At 38.6% G+C, this 25,868-nt stretch overlaps 2 protein-coding genes across 5 annotated transcripts in view; both read right to left on the reverse strand.

Annotated features, from left to right (window-relative positions):
- LOC101740731 (major royal jelly protein 1-like) overlaps positions 1–486 on the reverse strand; it is a 198,324-nt gene extending 197,838 nt beyond the window's left edge. For 2 of the 3 annotated variants that reach the window (XM_062673194.1, XM_062673193.1), the window contains exon 1: positions 320–486. In XM_062673194.1, the coding sequence (XP_062529178.1) occupies positions 320–446 (127 nt within the window). In that variant the 5' untranslated portion in view covers positions 447–486. 3 annotated transcript variants of the gene reach the window in all.
- A 3,387-nt stretch (positions 487–3,873) lies between these two features.
- Positions 3,874–12,562, reverse strand: LOC101741808 (L-dopachrome tautomerase yellow-f2). Of its 2 annotated transcripts, XM_062673460.1 has the most exons (10): positions 12,348–12,552; positions 10,217–10,378; positions 8,928–9,107; positions 7,157–7,276; positions 6,553–6,720; positions 6,279–6,403; positions 5,779–5,965; positions 5,364–5,466; positions 4,880–4,972; positions 3,874–4,079 (listed from the first exon to the last, which is right to left on the reverse strand). In XM_062673460.1, the coding sequence occupies exons 1-10, from the start codon at positions 12,472–12,474 to the stop codon at positions 4,061–4,063; spliced, it is 1,284 nt and encodes a 427-aa protein (XP_062529444.1). In that variant the 5' UTR covers positions 12,475–12,552; the 3' UTR covers positions 3,874–4,060. The 2 variants fall into 2 exon arrangements, with proteins under 2 accessions (XP_062529444.1, XP_004926680.1); XM_004926623.5 differs by having other exon boundaries at positions 3,874–4,972; positions 12,348–12,562.
- Positions 12,563–25,868: the final 13,306 nt, after the last annotated feature.

Here is a 25,868-nt window from a genome sequence, read left to right on the forward strand (position 1 = left end):
TCTGACTACATTTTTTTAACCCAGGTGTTTATTTGTATCTAGGTTAGAAATTAGATGTGGTTATAGTTTGTACATAACCCTCCATACGCGGGAATAATTTGACTAGATCTATTTTTAGCTATTTCAGAAGGATGTTGAAGAGAAAAATAAAATAAAAAAAGTCCTTCCGACAACCGTCCCAATCATCATTAGTATATTACTCGGATAACCTTGGAGAATACAATATTATAATAAATTAAACATGGCTGTATCTTTGTTGCCAGACATAATGTTGAAATTACATACTCTAGGAAAAGCAGAAATAAAATAACAAACTTACATTTGACACCGTCAATATCATATCCAAATAGTCTCCAATAGTTTGTACGTTCATATTGATTACGGATACAATCAATTCCATTGATTAAAAGTATTGAATTAATAAAAAAATAAATAAACATTTTCATTGACACACGTCTTGACCGACGTTACTGATTCTTGAGACTGGTTTAAAATGTAAATATCTAATTCCTAATTTTTTTCAAAACGTGTGTGGTTTTGACCGATTTCAAGAAATGTGGTGATTCTCAGTTTGCATTGCAAGGTCATTTTTTGTGTAAGTGGTCTTACACTGTGTAACGTTAAAACATATAGCCACCTACGTTAATCTAGTGAATCGTTTTTGGAGTTTACTCATTAAGAATCGATTTACATATATAGGCCCGGGGTATGAAAATTATGGGGACCAAAATCGTACTAGAGAGTATAGCATGTCACACGAAATGCGTTATGCGCCTGATTGGCTCCTGATTGCGTGATGCGTGCGCGCGCCAATCAGGAGCCAACGCGCGGCCGCGTTATCGCAGGTGACGCCGGGCTGCTGCGCCGGCAGTCCGCCACAAAGCCTCGTACTGATCGCGCGTTTCTCTCATTATTGTATTTTCATATATTTGTTAGTCGTTTGTTTTGTGTCTCGTTAATTTGTTAATAATCTGTAGTGTATCGTGTTGTCGTAATATAGAACTATTTCTCGTATTGTTTCGTTTAATTTACCGACATCGTTTTGCTTGTGGCCGGACGCCGTTCGGGTTCGATTCCTGAACGTATCAACTGTTAGTGGGTTGATACCCGAATATAACCCGCTACAAATCATTTATTAATAAAGCTTATTAAATATAAACAATTCCTTCTATCAGTGAATGGACAACTTATATATTAATTGTAAAAGTGAATTATATAGACTTACTTAATTACCGCATCCACGTGTTCCGCAACTCCCGGATCATTCTCACTAGAATACGTAACTTCCATATTTTACTGTATTCAACTGACACAAATTTATATTTATATTTATATCCAGTAAACTCCAGTCGTGCGTCGGAGCGGACACACACACTTTTTTTTAGTGTAGTTTTGTGTACACTCGCTAAAGATCTATCTGGTATTAATAGGTTATTGCAGCGCTTAACCGTGGAAAAATAAATTTCGCGCAGCTTAGGACAAGAGCTTAAAAATCGAAGTGTCCTAAGCAAAAGATGTACCAACCTTGAACCTGGAAGGCATCACTGCTTAGCAGCATTTTTAGGCAGACCGGTAACACCACAGATCTTAGGTACACTTATCTATATATTTATGCGTGAAGCAAAAACTTTGTATCTCTTTTTACGAAAATTGCGCGGTCGGAGGAGTATGAAATTTTCCACACTTATAGAGAATATAGAGAAAAAGTACACAATGCTAATATTTTTTTTAAATAATGCATAAAAGATACATTAAATCAATAAAAAAAACATTACACACACTACCATGTATTTGACACACACACACATATGCTCTTTGTTTATTGTCAAACTTTTGTTATTGCTTAAAGTCTGTAGTCAAATTGAGAATAGGTTAGTATTGTTTATCTTTAATATTACGAGTATTTGTCTATAGTGTTGTCTTGGCGAAATCTTTTTATTTTTTTATTGCTTAGATGGGTGGACGAGCTCACACCCCACCTTGTGTTAAGTGGTTACTGGAGCCCATAGACATCCACAACGTAAATGCGCCACCCACCTTGAGATATATAAGTTCTAAGGTCTCAGTATAGTTACAACGGCTGCCCCACCCTTCAAACCGAAACGCATTACTGCTTCACGGCAGAAATAGGCAGAAATAGGGGGGTGGTACCTGCCCGCACGGACTCACAAGAGGTCCTACCACCAGTAATTACGCAATTAATAATTTTGCGGGTTTCATTTTTATTACACGATGTAACAATAAGAGCATAATAATGTTGAAACTTATACTTTCAATTTATTATAGTCGACTAGACCACTAGTAACGTTTATTTTACAAACCTGCCCATGCCTGATTAAGGCTGCATAGAATAGATAGGTGTGTTTCGTATAATATTCATTTTATCTCCCCCTCCCGCCCTCAATCGGTGATCAAACGTTGCTCAGCATATTCCTGGCCTCCGAATCACGTCATTAGACCGGAAATCATTCCGACTGAGCTTTATAGACATACTTCCTTGAATAAGTTATAGAATTATTGGTTTTCATGGTTTCATGTTCTGTTGTAAGGCCAGCCGGGAACAATGGCAAATATAGTAAATATAATTATTAGCTCAGAGAATAAATAGATTTCGTTCATATAAAAAAATATCAAAGGTGAATTAGGTAGATATATCTTTTTGTCCTTTATTTGCTAAATGATTTTTCCTTGGCAACGGTGACGTAGTTCGGTTTGATCAATTAAAACATGAATAAGTAGGAAATAATTTTTTATCTGTCTACTTTACTTTTTTACAACAATGAAAATATAAATAAAATAAGATGGAACGTATCAGCACTAAACTCGGACTCTCGATAGGTCTAAAACCAATATCTAAGTCTTAGACCGCATAGGCAAGCTTGAGCTCACAGGAAGACTTGACTTAGAGGTAGTAAACAACTTTGAGTACCTGGGAGCAAACATTAGTAGTGATTGCTCGTGTGAAGATGAGATACTAAGAAGAACCGGAATAGCAAAGGGGGCCATGGCTCAACTTAATAAGATATGGAAGGATAAAAACATCTCCTTGAAAACCAAGATTAATCTTGTAGGCACTTTCTTGTTCTCCATGTTCTTATACGGCGCAGAGACCAGGGGCTCTAAAATTAAGTCTTTATAGCAGATCCACTTTGACCAGAACTCAACCTGTTCTGCTATTTCGTACCATGAACGCGGTAAAAAACCAGCGACAACGTGACTCAGGCCGTTGAGAGGTAGCGTTCTGTTTTCTGACAGCATTCTGACAATCTCTAAGTGTGCCGTGAAGCTATTTTTGACATTAAACCAGTTGGATCTACTAATGATGCATTTGAGATGGTTTTTTTTATTGCTTAGATTTATGGACGTGCTCACAGCCCACTTGGTGTTAAGTGGTTACTGGAGCCGATAGACATCTACAACGTAAATGCGCCACCCACCTTGAGATATAAGTTCTAAGGTCTCAGGTATAGTTACAGCGGCTGCCCCACCTTCCAAACCGAAACGCATTACTGCTTCACGGTAGAAATAGGCAGGACGGTGGTACCTACCCGTGCGGACTCACAAAAGGTCTTACCACCAGTAATTACGCATATTATAATTTTGCGGGTTTGATTTTTATTACACGATATTATTTCTTCACCGTGGAAGTCAATTGTGAACATTTGAGTGAGAACAGTTGAGTACGTATTTCATTAGAAAATTTGGTACCCGCCTGGGGTTTGAGCACCGGTGCATTGCTCAACACGAATGCACCGGACCTCTTATCCTTTAGGCCACGACAACCATTTTGGCGACACTTCTGGCGAAATATGCTAGGGATACCTTGGAAAGCAGGTCGAGGAATAGGAGGAAAATGTAAATAATTAAACAAAGTATTTATTAGACGTTCTATTTTCACATCCACATTTTAGAATACACTCCATTTAACATTTTTTTATTGTTTATACTAACTATCACGCCACGTTAACTGGTCCCGTGATAAGTTCGTAAAGAATTTGTGTTACAGGTACCAGATAACGGATATAAATGTAAGATTTTCATTATACACATACATATATTTTTAATATACATCCATAACCCTGGAAAAGACATTTATATTTATCATACAAATATCTTCCCTTGGCGGGATTCGAACCCGCGACCCCCTTGTGTAGTGACCATGTCACTTACCACTACACCAGACGGCCGAACATTAAATGGGTTACGTCGATTCTTCACAGAACGTTAACTTTAGTAGAACCAATGATGGTGTAGTGGCATCTATCATAGATTAGAAGTAATCCAGTAGGTCCTAACATTCACACGTCCCCTAAGCAAAGATAACCGTTTGGTAAAAAATCTCCCTTATGTGTCCCAATTAAAATATTGAGACGAATTTTATTCACAGCAGTCAGAAAGAGAATATCATCGGTGGTCGTAAGAAAGTTAAAGTTTCTATGTACAACGGCCCTAAGGCGAAGAGAGCCTGAGTGATAATTTCACAACATACAAATATTATTATGAAGACTGCTTAAACAAGTCTCATTCTAATTTAATGTGATTGTTTTATTTTTATTCTTTAGCACCGTTATTATTTGAAACTCCATGAACCAGAATTAACAATTGAAAAAATATATAATAATAAAAATAGAATGTATACATCTGTAGACACCTATATACATTTGTTAATCTAAGAGAAAATGATACTTCTGAAACGTTCAGTTCAAACCTATGCGAACTAAAAACGTTTCAGTTATCTTTTCATTACAGTAGATACATTGATAAATTATATTAAAATTGGGCCCAAATAGCCTTAGCAGCCTCAGTATCTCTGTTCCAGTCCGATTTATACTCATCCGTTATGTATTTCGCGAAATATTTTATGTGACTAATGATATACCTCGAACTTTCCCCTCTCCACTCATCAAGGAAATTCGAACACTGAGTTCTTGCGGAGCACGTTGTATTTTCCAGCATGTCGTCAACAAGGATCCTTTAGATGAAAATAAACCATTACTTTAAGGCATAGCTAAGACGCTGATAGACAAGCACCATAATGAAGAAATAACGATCAACATCCTGTCTATTCCTTTCGCGAAACAGTCAGGCTCGAAGGTTGGAAAGACAGCAGAAGAATACTATTGGGAGTTGGATGAAATGTCTCTAGGAAGTAATACCAATTTGGATGGACCCCTTAAGCATTCTCCAAAATTATAATTGCCTTTCAAACATTTCGAGATTAATTATGATTTCCGTTTTCATGGATTTTTCAGTAATTTCTTTTCTTCACGTGCCAATTTTATTTACTCATTGATCAATATAATAAAAAGCAATCAAATCGAAACTATAAAGCAATCATCTTTTGCTGGTGTCTCGGTACTTACTGATAATTGACGAAATTTATATCTTGTTCATTATAAATATTGTTATTGATATCCCGTATTCTATTGACGATAAATTGGAAGCGATATCCGCTAGTGTCCATTGCTGAAAAAATGGCATTTTAGTGTTATAGACAAAATAAACAAAAGGCCGACGAACTAATCCAATTTCGAGAGCCCAGTGACATCAAGGATGCCGATAACAACTTGAAACATAAGATGGAAGATCAACATGACGCAAATCATCTGCTGGAATCAGTAGCTGTGGTATTATCGACACGCTACACTAGTACACATTAGCAACATATGACAGGGAATTAACACTTGCTCGAAGAGGAATGAATTACCAGCCTCTCCATTTTATCATCACACTACCTGCTGCTTTATTTATAATGAAAAGCGAATGAATTTTTAGTACCGGATATATAAAAATCGTTGTCCGGCGATATGTCGGTGAGCAATGCTACATTCTCTTCTACCATGGGTGTGTCCACGTTCCAACAAAACAGAATTGTGCGTTCTTCGTTTGTGAAAAATAAAACGTTGCTGTCTACATTTCTTTCGTACAACACCCCTCGGGGATTGGCATCGGGCTCGCTTAGTTCCTGGGAATAAGAATTTGTTATAGTTAATTTGCTTAAATTTACTAATGACAGGGTATATTAAGATCGACATTCATATGTTTGTATGTGCCTTATCCTGGTGAACTGTAAGCTCGTATGTCATCTACGCTGATAAAGTCAAGACTAAGCTTTGTGTAGATAATTACTGTCCTGCAATTCTGCAAAGCGAAGTCGCGATTTAACAGACTGACATCGTTGACGGCAAAATGGTGATATAAAATTTTAATGTCCATAATCATAAATTTCTGTAGTTCGTTCCTATACATACCGCCAGTCGCCCCCAATACTCACTCACCGCATCAGAGCGTAACTTCTCCCGATCGGCAATTGTTGTTTTCAGTAAATCTGAATACTGTATAAACGTCTCGTTCGGGGGCTGTCGGTACCTGACCACGTTCGTCATGTAATTTACAATTGATTCTGAAATGGAGATTTTATTAACATACTACATTTTTAATATCAAAATAATCAATCTTGTGACTATGATTTGTTGTCAGGAGATTAATGGGCACATGCGTTTATGCCGTTTATTTATTATTCTATAAACATGATACCATGATATTTCTTACTTGGTACAGGAAAGCTCCACGCTTCGTCATTTGCATTCGATCTGACGATCCTCTGAAAGCTCTTGTTCCTCAGCGAAAAGACGATAACAGCGTTACTGCTGTCATCATTTATGTACATAAAGGTCTCCGAACAAGGTAAGATGTAGTCTATGGCGATGGTTCTAAGACCTGTAAAAATCATTGCTATGGTTAATAGTATTATTTTGCGCGCATTTTAGGGCCACTTAAATAAATCACAAATGGGATGTTTCTTTGTTCGGCTGAATATGCATAGGGGCCAGGTAAGTGTGACATCAAAGTGTCAAAATGCGAGGTATTTGATCCAAGGCCTAGGCCACACTGCGGTTTTTCCCGGGAGCGGTCTATAGCTATAACCGCGAAACCGCCTAAAATGCACATACTACAATTGTAAGCCGCGAAACCGCCCGCAATCCTCACAGTTTGAAAATGGATTTCAAAAGGGCAGTATGTATTGTTGCTGGTATTAAGGTAAATAGAAAAAAAAGATGTAAAAAAAGTAGTTAATTTATATGTACCTATGATCCTATTGACATAGTGACAACGTTGGTTACCTGATGGACAATAGCTGAATTAATTATACTACCTGATGTTACTCCATTCCGAAGTACTTCTGGATCTATGCGTATTTTTTGGTAAACCACGTATTTATTAATGCTCACTAATAATATGGTTACTGTTGGTGCTTGAATCTGTCTTCTGTCACCTGTTTGAGTATGAGATTAATCAAGGTTACTCTGAGTAAAACTAAGACAAACAAATTATACTGTTTTATTTATTTACTGGTGGTAGGACGTCTTTACTGGTGGTAGGACCTCTTGTGAGTCCGCACGGGTGGGTACCACCACCCTGCCTATATCTGCCGTGAAGCAGTAATGCGTTTCGTTTTGAAGGGTGGGGCAGCCGTTGTAACTATACTGAGACCTTAGAACTTATATCTCAAGGTGGGTGGTGCATTTACCTTGTAGATGTCTATGGGCTCCAGTAAACACTTAACACCAGGTGGGCTGTGAGCTCGTCCACCCATATAGTAAATAAATAAATAAAAATATTTAGTAGCTTTTTACCGCGACTGACGCGACGCGTGATATAGCTATTTTGGGATAACGCTAAATTGTACCCGAAATTTCATTTACGTAGAAGGTCAAAATATTTTTGAATAATAGAAATGTTAAGGAGCCATTTATGGTACCAAAATCACGCTTTTTAACTGGCCTCAAAAGAAGAGGCTATTCGACCACCATTTTTTTATCTGGGTATGATCAACAATTTCATCAATCACTGGAGAATGCTTGAACGGATTCTGATAATTATTTTTTTTGTTCGAAAAGGTAGGCTTCTAGAATGCTCCTGTTATCGTCAGGATCAGGACCTGATGGTGGGATCCTGGAGAAATCGAGAAAAATCTACAATTTTTAAAGCCTATCTTGAAGTGATTTGGGTGTTTCTTGTTATTCTTCTTATTCTGTGCCGCCGCGCACCGGCCGGCCGGCGCCTTGTACATCAATATTACGCGCTTGATCATTATTTTGCTGCGATGTTATTTTAAAACTGCAATATTTTCTACGATGCTCATTAAAATCAAATGATGTCAAGGGAAAATTTCTTTTAAATTAAATACTTTTAATGAATAACGTATTTATTTGGCTAAAGATTAATATCATCTTTATAAGCCTTCAACTTCACAAAATGCTTTATTTTAGAATAAACTCGGTTAAAATAAGAGATTATAGTGAGCCAACCTTAAAATACAGACATATGTTGTCGTGGACTTTTTTTTAGAATTTTCAAAGGAGAATAATTCTGTCATACATTATTTTAGCGAAACTTTAACCGTATCCGCAGCGCACGCAGCGGAAGCTCTCAAAAGGGAAAAAAATCCCGATTTTTAAACTTTCTTTATTAGTGCTCCACTCGTATCGGTCTTAACGTGATATTATATAACGGAATAAATCCTGAATAAATGGGCTATCTAACACTGAAATAATTTTTCAAATCGGACCAGTTTGTTCCTGAGATTAGCGCGTTCAACCAAACAAACAAACTCTTCAACTTTATAATCTTACTAGCGATCCGCCCTCGCTTCGCTTCGGAAACTGTAATTTATTATTGATTTCTCCACTATTTAATGGATGTTATTATACATATAAACCTTCCTCTTCAATCACTCTATCTATTAAAAAAAACCGCATCAAAACCCGTTGCTTAGTTTTAAAGATTTAAGCATACATAGAGACAGACAGATATAGGGACAGAGAAAGCAAATTTGTTTTATACTATGTAGTGAAGTATAGATAAATGTTTTTAAAATGAAAAATCGTTTTATTATTAAAGGATTATGACTCTATTTTACTAACCAGGAACATCAATGAACCCTGTATCGACCATCCAGAGTCTCCGGCATCCATCTATGACGATGTCATATACTGAAACTATATTCTTCGCTTCCTGAGTATTCGGAAAAGGACTGAGGAGAGGACTGTAATTATTTTTTCTGTGATTCAGTGTATTCATAATGTTTACAGTGAAAGGTATACCTGAAAGTTTAGTTTTATTTGGTTAGTTCTTTTAAAGAATAAATTTACTACATGGCCTCACAGTTTTGTTCGGAAATGTTTCTTCATATCTTGCGCCTGATAATAAAATTATGATGATCATAGTTCGAGTGAGTGGTCTTCACACGAACGTAAATATATACGACGTCATATCGATTTGGGAACTATATTAAAGTAATATGCATTAGCACAACAAGATATTAGGAACATTAGAATGAAGGCGTTGTTGCCGAAAGGATGAGCCGATGTGCTCTGATCCCGCAAATAGTAACCGATTTTTCTAAAGAAATATGTACTTCTTAACATATTACTGAAGTAATTTGAGAAGTCGTCGTGGCATAAGGGATAAGACGTCCGATGCATTCGTATGTAGCGATGCACCGGTGTTCAAATCCCGCAGGCGGGTACCAATTTTTCTAATGAAATACGTACTCAACAAATGTTCACGATTGACTTCCACGGTGAAGGAATAACATCGTGTAATAAAAATCAAACCCGCGAAATTATAAATTGCGTAATCACTGGTGGTAGGACCTCTTGGGAGTCCGCACGAGTAGGTACCACCACCCCGCCTATTTCCGCCGTGAAGCAGTGATGCGTTTCGGTTCGAAGGGTGGGGTAGCTGTTACTACTATACTGAGTGTAAAAATTGCATTTGGCTCCATACCTACTTTGTGTAATGCAATCACAGCGATTTGGTTCTCTTTATCACCCCACTCTATTTTAATATCGCAAAATATTGTACAATGTATTGGCGCCAACATGAGAACTCAATGAGCAATCATATAAAAATGACAGATTCCAAATTCAAATGTAATATTTTGTTTATTTTTAATTGTAGCAGTATTTATGGCCAGACTAAGTATATTTGAGACCTTAGAACCTATATCTCGAGATGGGTGGTGCATTTACGTTGTAGATGTCTATGGGTACCAGTAACCACTTAACACCAGGTGGGCTGTGAGCTCGTCCATCCATCTAAGCAATAAAAAAAAATGGAATAACATCGTGTAATAATAAAATTAGACCAGCAATAATTGTAATTTGTCTAGTTGTAGAGCTTTTAAGTTCTTATTGCAGTTGTAACTCACCTGGTCTAGTCCTTGGTATAGTCACGATTTGGTCGAAAAACAAATAGACTGTATCGTATGGAACTAAGTTTTTCTGGATGAGAAATTTTTCATGGTCTTTTAAAGCTTCATTTTCGAAGTGAATCGCTCCGACCTGTTGTTCGTAATCTGAATCACTGGTATCTGCAATGCGTTTTTAATACGCTTCTATTAGCTTCAGACGTATGTATGTTAGTATGTATGTTTGTAACGGAATCTTTGAACATGATTTTGACCCCCTTCAAAACGTAAGGTAAAATTTGGTATACTTATTAGGGACAGATGACAACTCAATATAAAAAAAATTTTTTAAAAAAAATATATTGAAAAAATTTAAATTCAACTAAATATTGAAAAATAAAAAATAGTTTAAAAAAAATAACAAAATACGCTTTTATAGAAAATCTAACTAAAAAATAGAAAATAAATTGTAATAAATTTGAAATAAAAGTAGTGTAAGAAAAAAATGATTCGGTGAATGGTTCAACGAATTAGACATTGACTTAGACAGGGACGACGGCCCACCTGATGGTGAGTGCTTACCGTCGCCCATGGACTTCAGCAATGTCAGGGGCATAGCCAAGTCGCTTCCTACCGTAAGACGTGGGCGGTCTTCCATGAAGACGGAATCCTGTTGTTACTATACGAGAGACGATACAGACGCGTCAGCGCAGGTGTCAGCTCAGGGGCGTACGTTTTCAGAACTCCTGGGGGATTAAATCTGGCCCACTTGTCGGAGTCCAGGAGTCGGAGCTCCCGTCTGACTGTACACTATGTGAAGCATATTCCCAGCAGAAAGCCATCACACCGGGGGACGTTCGGGGGTGTGGCACCCCAGTCGAGTTTGAGGCTGAATGTTTGACCCGGAGGTCAACCTTCTTTTTCGCGTTGCTAGACCTGCAAAAGTTTTCTTCTGCAGCTCTGGCGAGCGACCAAAAATCACCGGAGGGATAGCTCTTTAGGCGTTCGCCAACTCTATCAACGTGCTCTGACTTCGCCATGGCAATAGTCTTCTTGTAGGACCTGGAAGCGGCGTTACATTTCCGCCTTTCCTCTGAGACGTTAGGATCCCGACGTCTTCTGGCATCATCCCATGCCGTGTATGCGGATCGCTTGAAGTGTGCAGCATCCCTGCTGGCATTGTCATACCAGTGTCTGCAACGACCTCCGACGGGTACCTCAAAACAAGGAATGAACGATTCCATTCCCTGAAGCACCACGTCTTTAAGTCGGTCCGCACAGACGTCAAGATCATCAGGAAAAGCAGAGCCACCGCCATGGGTAGAATGCATAAAATTCATGCAATCCATCCCAATCTTCTGATCTTTACTGCCCAACTCATCGATACCAGAAAGAGGTATTGGCAGCACGGATAACGCAGTGATCAGCCAATCCAAGCGGAGTGTCGACCAACACGTTTTTTGGACTGGATCGGTAGTCAGCATTTTTATCAATAATAAATAAAATATCTACTACGATAAAAGAAAATACAATTCTATTTTATTTAGGTTAATGGCAACGACTATTCTAATATAATATCCAAATTATCTCATGATTATAATTTGCGTAATGACTGGTGGTAGGACCTCTTGTGAGTCCGCACGGGTAGGTACCACCACCCTGTCTATTTCTGCCGTGAAGCAGTAATGCGTTTCGGTTTGAAGGGTGGGGCAGCCGTTGTAACTCTACTGAGACCTTAGAACTGATATTTCAAGGTGGGTAGCGGCATTTACGTTGTAGATGTCTATGGGCTCCAGTAACCACTTAACACCAGGTGGGATGTGAACTCGTCCATCCATCTAAGCAATTATAAAAATGAAAAAAATAACCTTTCGGTTACAAACAATCTATAAGGAATACGTTGAAGAAAAAGAAACATCTGATTATTCTAACGTATGTCAAGATATTTATACCATTTTTTTATTTACAGTTGGTTTATAATATTGCTGTAAAGTATCTCTAATAAACACTTGAGCTAGTCAGTTCTCATTAGCAATGACTCATAATAAATAGCCTTGGAGAATAAATACGACTGTTTTTTTGTTGCCAGTTCATAGTCAAAATTTTGATATTATGTTATCTAGGAAAAGCAGAAATAAAATAACAAACTTACATTTTACCCCGTCAATATCATATCCAAATAGATTCCAATAATTTTTACGCTCAAATTGGATGTACACACAATAAATTTGATTAAACAAAACTATTGAATTAATCAGGAAATAAATTTTAATGAACATTTTAAGCGACACACGTTTTGACCGACGTTACCGATTCTTAGCACTGGCTTAGATCACATGAGTACGATACCATATTTCTGTAAATTAATGGCTCCATTATTTTTTGTTAGGGTGAATGATCTTTCCCACACGTATTTCCTAATCCATACTAATATAATAAAGAGGAAAGATGTGTTTATTTGTTTGTATTGAATAGGCTCCGATACTACTGAACCGATTTGAAAAATTCTTTCACTGTTTGGAAGCTACACTATTCCCGAGTAACATAGGCTATAATCTTTTTTGAAAAACATTAGGGATCCTTACTAAAACTCCTATAATGTAACCCAAGGTGTAAAAAAATTACCTAACATATTCTTTACATCGCGTGCCCTGCGAAAACTATTGATGATACAATAAAATAATGTACTAAGACTTTGTAGAACACATTATTATTTACAAAAAGTGTCGCGACAGCATATGTCTAACTATTGTAGTTATGCCACAATAAGTGTTATTTTATTTAAAAAAAATAAAACAACGTCAAATATCGTTGAAATTTTTGTTAAAGACCCGAGCGGAGCCAGTACTACACCTATAAAGCTAAAGCGAACTAATATTATAAAGCTGAAGAGTTTGTTTATTTGTTTGAACGCGCTAATCCCAGGAAGTACTAGTCCGATTTGAAAAACTCTGTCAGTGTTAGATAGCCCGTTTATTGAGGAAGATCGTAGGCTATATAAAATCACGCTAAGACCAATACAAGCGGAGCACCAATAAAGAATGTTTCAAAATCAAAATGGGTTTACCTCCCTTTTGAGAGCTTCCGCTGCGTTCTGGTGTTCAATGTATAAATTAATCGAAAATTATGCAACATTTGCAGTCTAAAGATGACTCAGGTACCAAATGTCTACCCGGTCGGCGGTGTATCGCGTTCCGACCCGGCAGGCTGGTTCTGGCCCAGCGGGGTATCCCGGAACACCAGCGGCATCGCCCGGGCGGCCTGGTAGGGCCGCCGTACCGCGGAGACCGACGTCGTTTGTTCATCGACTATCGCCTCGACGACCCGTCGGTCGGGCATCCTCGGGGTGGCGCCGCGTGTCTGGTTGCAGTGTTGACCGCGGGAACCCCCCTACTCTGACTGGGTTTTGACCCCGGACGGACATCGGACGTCGGGTGTAAGAGTGCAGGGGAGTCGTTTAGTAGGTGGGCCCTAAAATCTTTGGGCCCGCGGTCTGCTCTCAACACCTGCAGATCGTCGAGTCTCACATACCCCGCGCGCCCCCTAGGCGCGGGGACCTCGTAGGAGGTTCGGCACCAGGCCCGGAAAAAAAAAAGGCAGCAACTGTCTGGAGAAAAATTTTGATTGACGTAAATGGACCACGAAGCTACCTCATCATCATCATCTTAGGCCTTACAGCCCAGGTTGGGCCTTAGCCTGGTCCAGTATGTCTCTCCAGACTGCTCTGTTCAGGGCTTTCTCCTTCCAGATTCTGACACCGATATCTTTGAGGTCGTGCTTTACGATATACGAAACTACCTATCCAGGATTAATTGGTAACCACCATCGCTCGTATAGGTCATAACATTATTGCTGCACCCATCTAGAGATAAAGACCATAGTGGTACGACGAGTTGTGAGTCCGCACGGGTAGGTACCACCGCCGTGGCTATTGCTGCCGTGAAGCAGTAATGCGTTTCGGTTTCAACGGTGGGGCCATGGTACCGTTAAAAAATTTTTTTTTTAATCTTTTTAATTGCTTAAGATGGGTGAAAGAGCTCACAGCCCACCTGGTGTTAAGTGGTTACTGGAGCCCATAGACATCCACAACGTAAATGCGCCACCCACCTATAAATACAAGTTCGAAGGTCTCAAGTATAGTTACAACGGCTGCCGCACCCTTCAAAACGAAACGCATTACTGCTTCACGGCAGATATAGGCAGGGTGGTGGTACCCACCCGTGCGGACTCACAAGAGGTCCTACCACCAGTAATTACGCAAATTATAATTTTGCGGGTTTCATTTTTATTACACGATGTTATTCCTTCACCGTGGAAGTCAATCGTGAACATTTGTTGAGTACGTATTTCATTAGAAAAATTGGTACCCTCCTGCGAGATTCGAACACCGGTGCATTGCTTCAACACGAATGCACCGGACGTCTTATCCGTTAGGCCACGACGACTACACAAAAGTGTTAAAAGTGAGACCTTTGAACTTATGTCTCAAAGTGGGTGGCAGCATTTATGTTGTAGATGTCTATGGGCCCCAGTAACCACTCAACACAAGGTGGGCCGTGTGCTAGGTCAACCATCAAAGCAATAAAAAAAATTAAAAAAATTCCGAGGGTCTGGTATGATGTTTGTCTCAATTTTCAAACCGAAATGCTTGGTTTTTGCAGCAGAAAATTCCAAGGAAGCATCACACACTGAAACCCTCAAAAATACGTATGACGTTGCTTAATTATGATTATCGCTGCATAGAATAGAGAGGTACGCATCGTATAAAATTCACATTATTCCCCCCCCTCCCTCCGGCATTTAGTCGACCATGAAGCGTTGCTCAGCATCTTCGTGGCCTCCAAATTACGTCATTAAAGCGGAAAGCTCTCCGTCTGAGCTTTATTGATATAGTTCCTTGAATAAGTAATGGCATTACTGATTTCGATGGCTTCATGTTCCGTTGAGAGATCGAGGAACAATGGAAAATATTGCAAAGCTAATTTTGTGTTACTGATTCATATAGTACATTAATCTTATACATTTAAACGAGCGATTCTTGTATATAGATATATATAATCTGAGTCTCGGAAACGGCCCAACGATTTTTATAAAATTTAGTATACAGGGGATTTCGGGGGCGATAAATCAATCTAGCTACGATTTATTTTCAGAGAATGTTGTTTTATTCGTGTTTTCAATAATCAACTTTATCGATAATCAACTTTATGACTCTTCCCAACATCTATTGGCGAATAATAATAAAGACACAAACAAACTAAAGCTACTTCAGCAGATGGCATTGTTAAGCAAACAGAAGCCAATGAGTGTGTGGTTTAAGGTTAGACCAAGAAAATGAATTGTTTATTTATATTTTTTTCTTTTTAACTCACGTGTTCACTTAAAATGCCTAAACGATCTTGGAGTATTTCATCATAATTCGTATTTAAATAATAATATAATTTATAAAAAAACAATTTATAAAAAAAAAATCGAGCAAAGCTCGGTCATCGCCTAGTTTTGTATAAAGTGTTCTATAAAATTTTGCTATGACATTAAGCTATGACGCTATGATAATTTTGCTATGACGAATATACAAAATCTAGTTTGTTCGAACTAACTCGAATAAAAATTGGAACCAGTGAAATAATTACTTCTTTGACATTTAATTTAAATAATTTATTTAAAAGGTAGCTAAAAAGCTTGGCTCTGCCCCTGACATTGCTGACGTCCATGAGTGACGGTAGCCACTCACCGTCAGCTGGGCCGTATGCTCGTCTGCCTACAAGGGCCACAAAAAAAGCGAATCGTAATTCATAGTAGATAGTAAATATCTCGTTAATACAAATAATTGAATTGTTAAAGAAACATTTTTTTATTGCTTAGATGGGTGGACGAGCTCACAGCCTACCTGGTGTTAAGTGGTTACTGGAGCCCATAGACATCCACAACATAAATGCGCCAACCATCTTGAGATATAACTTCTAAGGTCTGAAGTATAGTTACAACGGCTGCCCCACCCTTCAAACCGAAACGCGTTACTGCTTCACGGCAGAAATAGGCAGGGAGGTGGTACCCACCCGCGCGGACTCACAAGAGGTCCTACCACCAACTATGTTGGCTTAATATATTTTTCGCCCGTCGCCCAGATTTTGACGAGGTTTGATATAGCAATAGGTTGAGGCTTGGTTACAGGCCACCTTTACCACCTACAGGTTACCTTTCATCTTACTGCTGACTAAAGACGTGTTTCTGTATACGCGGTTAAAAGTGTTGACGCGAGTTAAGCTACGAGTAGAAGGCTAGTTAATAAAGAAGCTCTGCTCGATCCCGAATCAAATCTGCGCCCATTGTACACTAGGCCTTACATACTATTAAACCCAAACTTTTTTTTATTGCTTGGATAGATGGACGAGCTCACAGCCCACCTAGTGCTAAGTGGTTACTGGAGCCCATAGACATCTACAAACGTAAATGCGCCACCCACCTTGAGATATAAGTTCTAAGGTCTCAAGTATAGTTACAACGGCTGCCCCACCCTTCAAACCGAAACGCATTACTGCTTCACGGCAGAAATAGGCAGGGTGGTGGTACCCACCCGCGCGGACTCACAAGAAGTCCTACCACCAGTAAAAATGGATGTAACCAAACAATAAAAAATCCAGAGTTCAAAAAATACAGACCCGACCACGAATTCTTTTAAGCGCCAATTCTTTCTGATTAAAATATGTCCCCAAATGATTTCGAATAATGAATAAATTTTCTAGGTCTTACTTTCTTCGGCCTCTTGGGGGTTTTAATGAAAAAAAAAAAACTTAGAAAAAAGTGTAAATTGTTTCTCTGCGTTTATGTTTTCTTTATTTCGCCGACTCAACATTATTCCACTAAAGGTGCTGGTTGCATCAATTTGGATTTTAAATCAATGATAACGAACAGAAATTTCAATAGCCTTCCGTAATGTGACTGTGTTTAATTTGGTATTTGTTAAAATTCGAAATAGATTTTCCATTACGTATTCACAAATTCAATAAAAACTAGCAGGTAATCAATATTAAGGGACATTTGAATTTCAATAGTATAAGTAGTGTCTTTTTTGTGTATGGTTTGTATATTACAAAATGTTGTTTAGTAGTCGTCGTGGCCTAAAGGATAAGACGTCCGGTGCATTCGTATCGAGCGATGCACCGGTGTTCGAATCTCGCTGGCGGGTACCAATTTTTCTAATGAAATACGTACTCAACAAATGTTCACGATTGACTTCCACGGTGAAGGAATAACATCGTGCAGTAAAAATCAAACCCGCAAAAATTATAATTTGCGTAATTACTGGTGGTAGGACCTCTTGTGAGTCCGCACAGGTAGGTACCACCGCCCCGCCTATTTCTGCTGTGAAGCAGTAATGCGTTTCGGTTTGAAGGGTGGGGCAGCCGTTGTGACTATACTGAGACCTTAGAACTATATCTCAAGGTGTGTGGCGCATTTACGTTGTAGATGTCTATGGGCTCCAGTAACCACTTAACACCAGGTGGGCTGTGAGCTCGTCCGCACATCTAAGCAATAAAAAAAAAATAAAAAATAAAATAAAAAAAACATAATTTATATTAATTCTTGCGGAACTAGTTTGGGACTATGTTATGTTAATAACATGTTTACATATTAAAATTTGTATATGACTCAATTTTTGTTTTATTATTTTTTATTGCTTATATGGGTGGACGAGCTCACGGCCCGCCTGGCGTTGAGTGGTTACAGCAGCCCATAGAAATCTACAACATAAATGCGCCACACACCTTGAGATATAGTTCTAAGGTCTCAGTATAGTCACAACGGCTGCCCCACCCTTCAAACCGAAACGCATTACTGCTTCACAGCAGAAATAGGCGGGGCGGTGGTACCTACCTGTGCGGACTCACAAGAGGTCCTACCACCAGTAATTACGCAAATTATAATTTTTGCGGGTTTGATTTTTACTGCACGATGTTATTCCTTCACCGTGGAAGTCAATCGTGAACATTTGTTGAGTACGTATTTCATTAGAAAAATTGGTACCCGCCAGCGAGATTCGAACACCGGTGCATCGCTCGATACGAATGCACCGGACGTCTTATCCTTTAGGCCACGACGACTACTAAACAACATTTTGTAATATACAAACCATACACAAAAAAGACACTACTTATACTATTGAAATTCAAATGTCCCTTAATATTGATTACCTGCTAGTTTTTATTGAATTTGTGAATACGTAATGGAAAATCTATTTCGAATTTTAACAAATACCAAATTAAACACAGTCACATTACGGAAGGCTATTGAAATTTCTGTTCGTTATCATTGATTTAAAATCCAAATTGATGCAACCAGCACCTTTAGTGGAATAATGTTGAGTCGGTGACATAAAGAAAATGTAAACGCAGAGAAACAATTTACACTTTTTTCTAAGTTTTTTTTTTCTCATTAAAACCCCCAAGAGGCCGAAGAAAGTAAGACCTAGAAAATTTATTCATTATTCGAAATCATTTGGGGACATATTTTAATCAGAAAGAATTGGCGCTTAAAAGAATTCGTGGTCGGGTCTGTATTTTTTTAACTCTGGATTTTTTATTGTTTGGTTACATCCATTTTTACTGGTGGTAGGACTTCTTGTGAGTCCGCGCGGGTGGGTACCACCACCCTGCCTATTTCTGCCGTGAAGCAGTAATGCGTTTCGGTTTGAAGGGTGGGGCAGCCGTTGTAACTATACTTGAGACCTTAGAACTTATATCTCAAGGTGGGTGGCGCATTTACGTTTGTAGATGTCTATGGGCTCCAGTAACCACTTAGCACTAGGTGGGCTGTGAGCTCGTCCATCTATCCAAGCAATAAAAAAAAGTTTGGGTTTAATAGTATGTAAGGCCTAGTGTACAATGGGCGCAGATTTGATTCGGGATCGAGCAGAGCTTCTTTATTAACTAGCCTTCTACTCGTAGCTTAACTCGCGTCAACACTTTTAACCGCGTATACAGAAACACGTCTTTAGTCAGCAGTAAGATGAAAGGTAACCTGTAGGTGGTAAAGGTGGCCTGTAACCAAGCCTCAACCTATTGCTATATCAAACCTCGTCAAAATCTGGGCGACGGGCGAAAAATATATTAAGCCAACATAGTTGGTGGTAGGACCTCTTGTGAGTCCGCGCGGGTGGGTACCACCTCCCTGCCTATTTCTGCCGTGAAGCAGTAACGCGTTTCGGTTTGAAGGGTGGGGCAGCCGTTGTAACTATACTTCAGACCTTAGAAGTTATATCTCAAGATGGTTGGCGCATTTATGTTGTGGATGTCTATGGGCTCCAGTAACCACTTAACACCAGGTAGGCTGTGAGCTCGTCCACCCATCTAAGCAATAAAAAAATGTTTCTTTAACAATTCAATTATTTGTATTAACGAGATATTTACTATCTACTATGAATTACGATTCGCTTTTTTTGTGGCCCTTGTAGGCAGACGAGCATACGGCCCAGCTGACGGTGAGTGGCTACCGTCACTCATGGACGTCAGCAATGTCAGGGGCAGAGCCAAGCTTTTTAGCTACCTTTTAAATAAATTATTTAAATTAAATGTCAAAGAAGTAATTATTTCACTGGTTCCAATTTTTATTCGAGTTAGTTCGAACAAACTAGATTTTGTATATTCGTCATAGCAAAATTATCATAGCGTCATAGCTTAATGTCATAGCAAAATTTTATAGAACACTTTATACAAAACTAGGCGATGACCGAGCTTTGCTCGATTTTTTTTTTTATAAATTGTTTTTTTATAAATTATATTATTATTTAAATACGAATTATGATGAAATAAATAAAAAAAACATAATTTATATTAATTCTTGCGGAACTAGTTTGGGACTATGTTATGTTAATAACATGTTTACATATTAAAATTTGTATATGACTCAATTTTTGTTTTATTATTTTTTATTGCTTATATGGGTGGACGAGCTCACGGCCCGCCTGGCGTTGAGTGGTTACAGCAGCCCATAGAAATCTACAACATAAATGCCGCCACCCACCTTGAGACATGAGTTCTAAGGTCTCACTTGTAATAGTACAGTCCGGCAGGCATAGCAGAGATAGACTTTAGTTTCCACCAAACGCTGCTTGAGAAATGCTGTACACAATAATAATTTACAATAACTAGCGGTCGCCCAGTAGTCGAAACTCGATTATAGTTATTAATTTAAATTATAAGTTTGAACATTATTATGGTTCTATTGTCAAAGACTTTACTTCTTTAATCACAGATTTCGGCATGGCTACACTATAGACAAATAATATTAAAGACAAACAATGTTAATCTATTCTCAACTTGACCTCAGACTTTAACAATAAATAGAAGGGTAAGCATGCGTGTGTGTGTCAAATACATGGTAGTGTGTGTAATGTTTTTTTTCATTGATTTAATGTATTTTTTACGCATAATTTACAAAAAAATTAACATTCTGCACTCCTTCCCTATATTCTCTGCTAGTATGGGAAATTTCATACTCCTTCTTCTGCGTAATTTTCGTAAAAACGGGTACAAAGTTGTAGCTTCACGTATTAATATATTTTACAATAATAGTCTCGGATTTTTCAGACAGCCAAAATCATAACTCAAATAGAATCATATTAAATCCTGATTTAATGTGTACTAGGCGACCACAAAACCACAGTCCTCGAAGGGCTGAGAGCAACGGAGTAAATTAATTTTATTTTAAAAGGTTTTGTTTGTGTTCGCTGTTGGATAAAGGAGCAATGTAAAAGAATTATCTCGTCTGCAGAGATGGTATCCGCTTTAAAGAACGGGACACACTGCAATGAGATATTTTCATTAGTGTGACCGAAGAATAGATAGGCAAAGACCGCAGTACATATACACGTAAGTTGATGTAATAATGGTCTCGACGTATCCTTGGGAACACAAATCTTTCTGGATGCATCGATGGCTTTTGTATCAACGATTGGCTTGACATTAGCAATATCTTTTCATATTATCAGAGATTACGATTCATTTATGATTATAGCCATTTTGGCTAAAAAAAATTTATCCTTCGTATTCTAGTAACCTCAAGGGGCTATTCTAGATTCGCCGAATCAGTAGGTAAGCGCACGGGGCTCAAACCTGATGACGTTGCTAACACGAACCCTAGCAAGAGTCGTGCTTCGTAGAATCTACCACCGGATCGGAAACGCGACCCAATGAGAAGATACGGCGAGAAACTCAGTGGGCTCTTTTGGCTATGCTACATCAGATACTATACGTCATAGATAGCCACTAGCTCCTGATAAACATTGCCAGTACATCCTCGGTTCATATCAAATATATTATTCTTCAATTCGATTAATTTCGTATCTCTTAAACTGTTTATTGATTTAGCAACGCAATCCAATAAATAACGTTTTGTTGTACTAATACATTTCAATGTCATTGAAACGGCCGTCGTGCCATTGAGAATTCGAGATTGTGGCTCAGTGTGGATTGTAGCAATCACGTTGTGGCTTAAGTGTGCTGTGATTATATTAACGTCACATCATCGATAGCCCATTGAACGGTCGAAGGACCACTTAAACGGTCGGTTAGTTCTTTTGTCGTCTATTTTATGCACATATTTTTTATTTATTGCTTAGACGTGTGGACGATCTCACAGCCCACCTGGTGTTAAGTGGTTACTGAAGCCCATAGACATCTACAACGTAAATGCGCCACACACTGCTTCACGGCAGAAATAGGCGGGGTGGTGGTACCTACCCGTGCGGACTCACCAGAGGTCCTACCACCAGTCTATTTTATGCACATATGAGAACGGTCAATTCGTCCCTTGTCGTCTGGTTCGTGTCCGTCTTTTAGGAAGTCAAAAAAAGTACTGCCTGCCGCTAGTCACGTACGCCCTCGTTCTATTGGTACTTCTATTAATCTTACTGGTGGTAGGACGTCTTGTGAGTCCGCACGGGTAGGTACCACCACCCAGCCTATTTCTGCCGTGAAGCAGTAATACATTTCGGTTTGAAGGGCGGGGCGGCCGTTGTAACTATACATGAGACCTTAGAACTTATATCTCAAGGTGGGTGGCGCATTTACGTTGTAGATGTCTATGGGCTCCAGTAACCACTTAACACCAGGTGGGCTGTGAGCTCGTCCACCCATGTAAGCAATAACCAAAAAAAAATATCTCTCTTTATTTTTAAATTCTTGTCAAGTGTCTGTCTTAATCTGTGCCTAGTAGTTGTAGGTCTTATGTCCTGTCAAAGAGGTTGCACGCCACGACACCCATCTATACATATAAATAAAATTAGAGTGTCTGTTTGTAGTATTGAAATAACCGCTTTTTACTACATGCTTTGAATGAATATATAGACACAAAAATATCATTTTTTACAATTTTTGTCTGTCTGTCTGTCTGTCTGTTTGTTCCGGCTAATCTCTGGAACGGCTGGACCGATTTTGATGAGACTTTCTTTAATAGATAGCTAATGATATAAGGAGTAACTTAGGCTACTTTTTTTAGACTAGCTTCGCCCTGCGGCGTCACCCGCAGTTATTGTCGTACCGCGCGCAACATGGCGGGCTTCGCCTATCAATCAGTAATAAAATTTAATGTTCCCGAAGCGAAGCGAGGGCGGGTCGCTAGTCTACTATAATACTATAAAAGAACGCTCGTTAAAACTATATCGTTCATAGCAAAGCATCTAGTACACGACAAGTACAATACAACGGTTTTTGCATTTTAATGTGCCGACTGTCGGCCTTTCTTAAAATACGGTAATGTAATGCGATCCTAAGGCTCCACGGCAAAGTAACTCGAGGAAATTATTGAGAACTTAATATTCTTAAGAGATTACTGCGGACAAAATGATTAAATCGTTTCTAGCCTGTGTGATAAGTTTGATTATTTTTTTACCAAGAATCTTCATAAAACACGAACTTTGTCCAAACGACACGCTTAGCAACAGTTCTGACGGTCAAATTTAGAGGCAACAAAACCAGATTCCTAAGTAACTGGCGAATACCACTGCTAATATTTTTTACGTCACTATACTATTTTCGCAATGTCGCTTCGCCATATCTAGCTTTTCGCTTCGTATTGTAATGTATAATATCATTCTTTTCGCTTTGACCTCTACAGTTCAGCTTTCCTAATGGTTTCTTGCTCTACTGTGCATTTAAATAAGCAAAACACATTCTTTATAATATACTAGCGGCCCGCTCCGGCTCCGCTCGGGGTTTAACAAAAAATTTAACGATATTTGACGTTGTTTTATTTTTTTAAATAAAAGAACACTTAATGCCGCATAACTATTATATAATAGTTAGACATATGCTGTCGCGACACTTTTTGTAAATAATAATGTGTTCTACAAAGTCGTAGGACATTATTTTATTATATCATGAATCGTTTTCGCAGGGCACGCGAAGTAAAGAATATTTCAGGTAATTTTTTACACCTTGGGTTACATTATTGGAGTTGTATTTAGTAAGGATTCCTAATTCTTTTCAAAAAAGATTATAGCCTATGTCACTCGGGAATAGTGTAGCTTTCTAACAGTGAAATAATTTTTCAAATCGGTTCCGTAGTTTCGGAGCCTATTCAATACAAACAAACAAACAAATCTTTCCTCTTTATAATATTAAGTATAGATTGTTACGCGCTCGGGTTCGAGCACCGAAGTACATATTAAAACTATTAAACACTTAAGGAACACTTTACAAATTGCAATTCACTTCTTTCTATTCGCTTTAGGTGATCCGTTCGCTGTTTTGCTTCGAGTAGAACCGGTTACCAAATGCCTTCATAACTTCAACAATATACTCTGCTTAACCGATTTCGGCTACGGCGACCACTTCAAGTCCGTTTCTAATTGTCACGGTGTGCTCGTGTGTGGCTAACATAGCCGTACTTATTCCTAAGCATACTTGCACGTTGCAGACACGTGAGAATACCTTTATAATATAGAATTCTTTTTTTTTTTATTGCTTATATGAGTGGACGAGCTCACAGCCCACCTGGTGTTAAGTGGTTACTGGAGCCCATAGACATCTACAACGTAAATGCGCCACCCACCTTGAGATATAAGTTCTAAGGTCTCCATTATAGTTACAACGGCTGCCCCACCCTTCAAACCGAAACGCATTACTGCTTCACGGCAGAAATAGGCAGGGTGGTGGTACCTACCCGTGCGGACTCACAAGAGGTCCTACCCCCAGCCTTTACTTGCCATACCTTTGCTTGTCACTTGTAGCATATAGAAAAGCTATTTTAAAATATTTATAAGATGATTTAGCCCTATAAGTAGTATAGTTGATGTATAAAATAATATGTGCGTATTGTGTTGCTTTTGTTTTTTTGTAATTTAAATTTCTAAATTTCTTTTCTTGTTCACTTTCTACTTATATGCGATTTTGATTGTGGAAACATATTTGGTTATTGTTTTAGCTATATTTTTTTAAAATATTATACTTTGTATTTTTTTTATTGCTTCGATGAGTGGACGAGCTCACAGCCCACCTGGTGTTAAGTGGTTACTGGAGCCCATAGTCATCTACAACGTAAATGCGCCACCCACCTTGAGATATAAGTTCTAAGGTCTCATGTATAGTTACAACGGCTGTTCCGGCCTTCAAACCGAAACGCATTACTGCTTCACGGCAGAAATAGGCAGGGTGGTGGTACCTACCCGTGCGGACTCACAAGAGGTCCTACCACCAGTAAAAAATGTATTGTACTGTTTGTTTCCCAAATAAATAAATAATAGTTGTAAAAGATAGCACGAGGTGGATGTGCTTTCAGTTCATCGCGTCGCGCGTCTATTTCATTCTAGACCACGTAAAAATTAACTCAAATTTGTATGGAGTTAGAACAGGTTCCCTTCACTTGCCGCTAGGAGCGCTGCGCTCCATACAAATTTGAGTTAACTTTCACGCGATCGAGAAGTTAAAAAACTCGCACTAACTAAGCCCACAAAGCACCGTATATATGGATAACATTGATTTATCAAAGGGTCAAGGACAAAACTAAAGTAACTATACTGAGTATAGGTAGGCAGCGGCTTGCAGGTAGGTAGCAATGGTAGGCAGCGGCTTCGCTCTGCCCCTGGCATTGCTGACGTCCATCAGCGACGGTGACCACTTACCATCAGGTGGGCCGTATGCTCGTCTGCGTACAATAGCAATAAAAAAAAACTTATATCTCAAGTTGGGTGACGCATTTACGTTGTAGATATCAATGGGCTACAGTAACCACTTAGCACCAGGTTGGGCTCGTCCACCCATCTAAGCAATACAAAATAAATACATCAAATAACTTTTATCAAAACGTTATTCATTAAAATTTGGAATCCACTTACGAACCCACAATCGATTTTCCATTTTGCTCTATGTTAATATTTATTTATGCAAACGCTAAAGTAACAGAGTGGAGATTTGAATACAATTATTATTTTATTTAATTAAAAGCCCTGACGGATCTCTGAGTGGCTCTGAGTTAATTTTGGGGTACCGTTTTAGTTAATAAAATCTTCCATTTATGTATTATTGAAAGTATTAAAATATCGGTGAAAACCTCAAAAGTAATGTCAGCCTTGTTTGAATAACAATAAGGTTATATAGGATTCCAAATTATTAAATTGTATCTTAGGGATTGTTTTTTAAACGTATTGAGGTGCCATTTTTAAAATTTTCATTGC

This window comes from Bombyx mori, chromosome 17, assembly GCF_030269925.1.
Source record: "Bombyx mori chromosome 17, ASM3026992v2".
In the NCBI taxonomy this organism is placed as follows: Eukaryota; Metazoa; Arthropoda; class Insecta; order Lepidoptera; family Bombycidae; genus Bombyx; species Bombyx mori.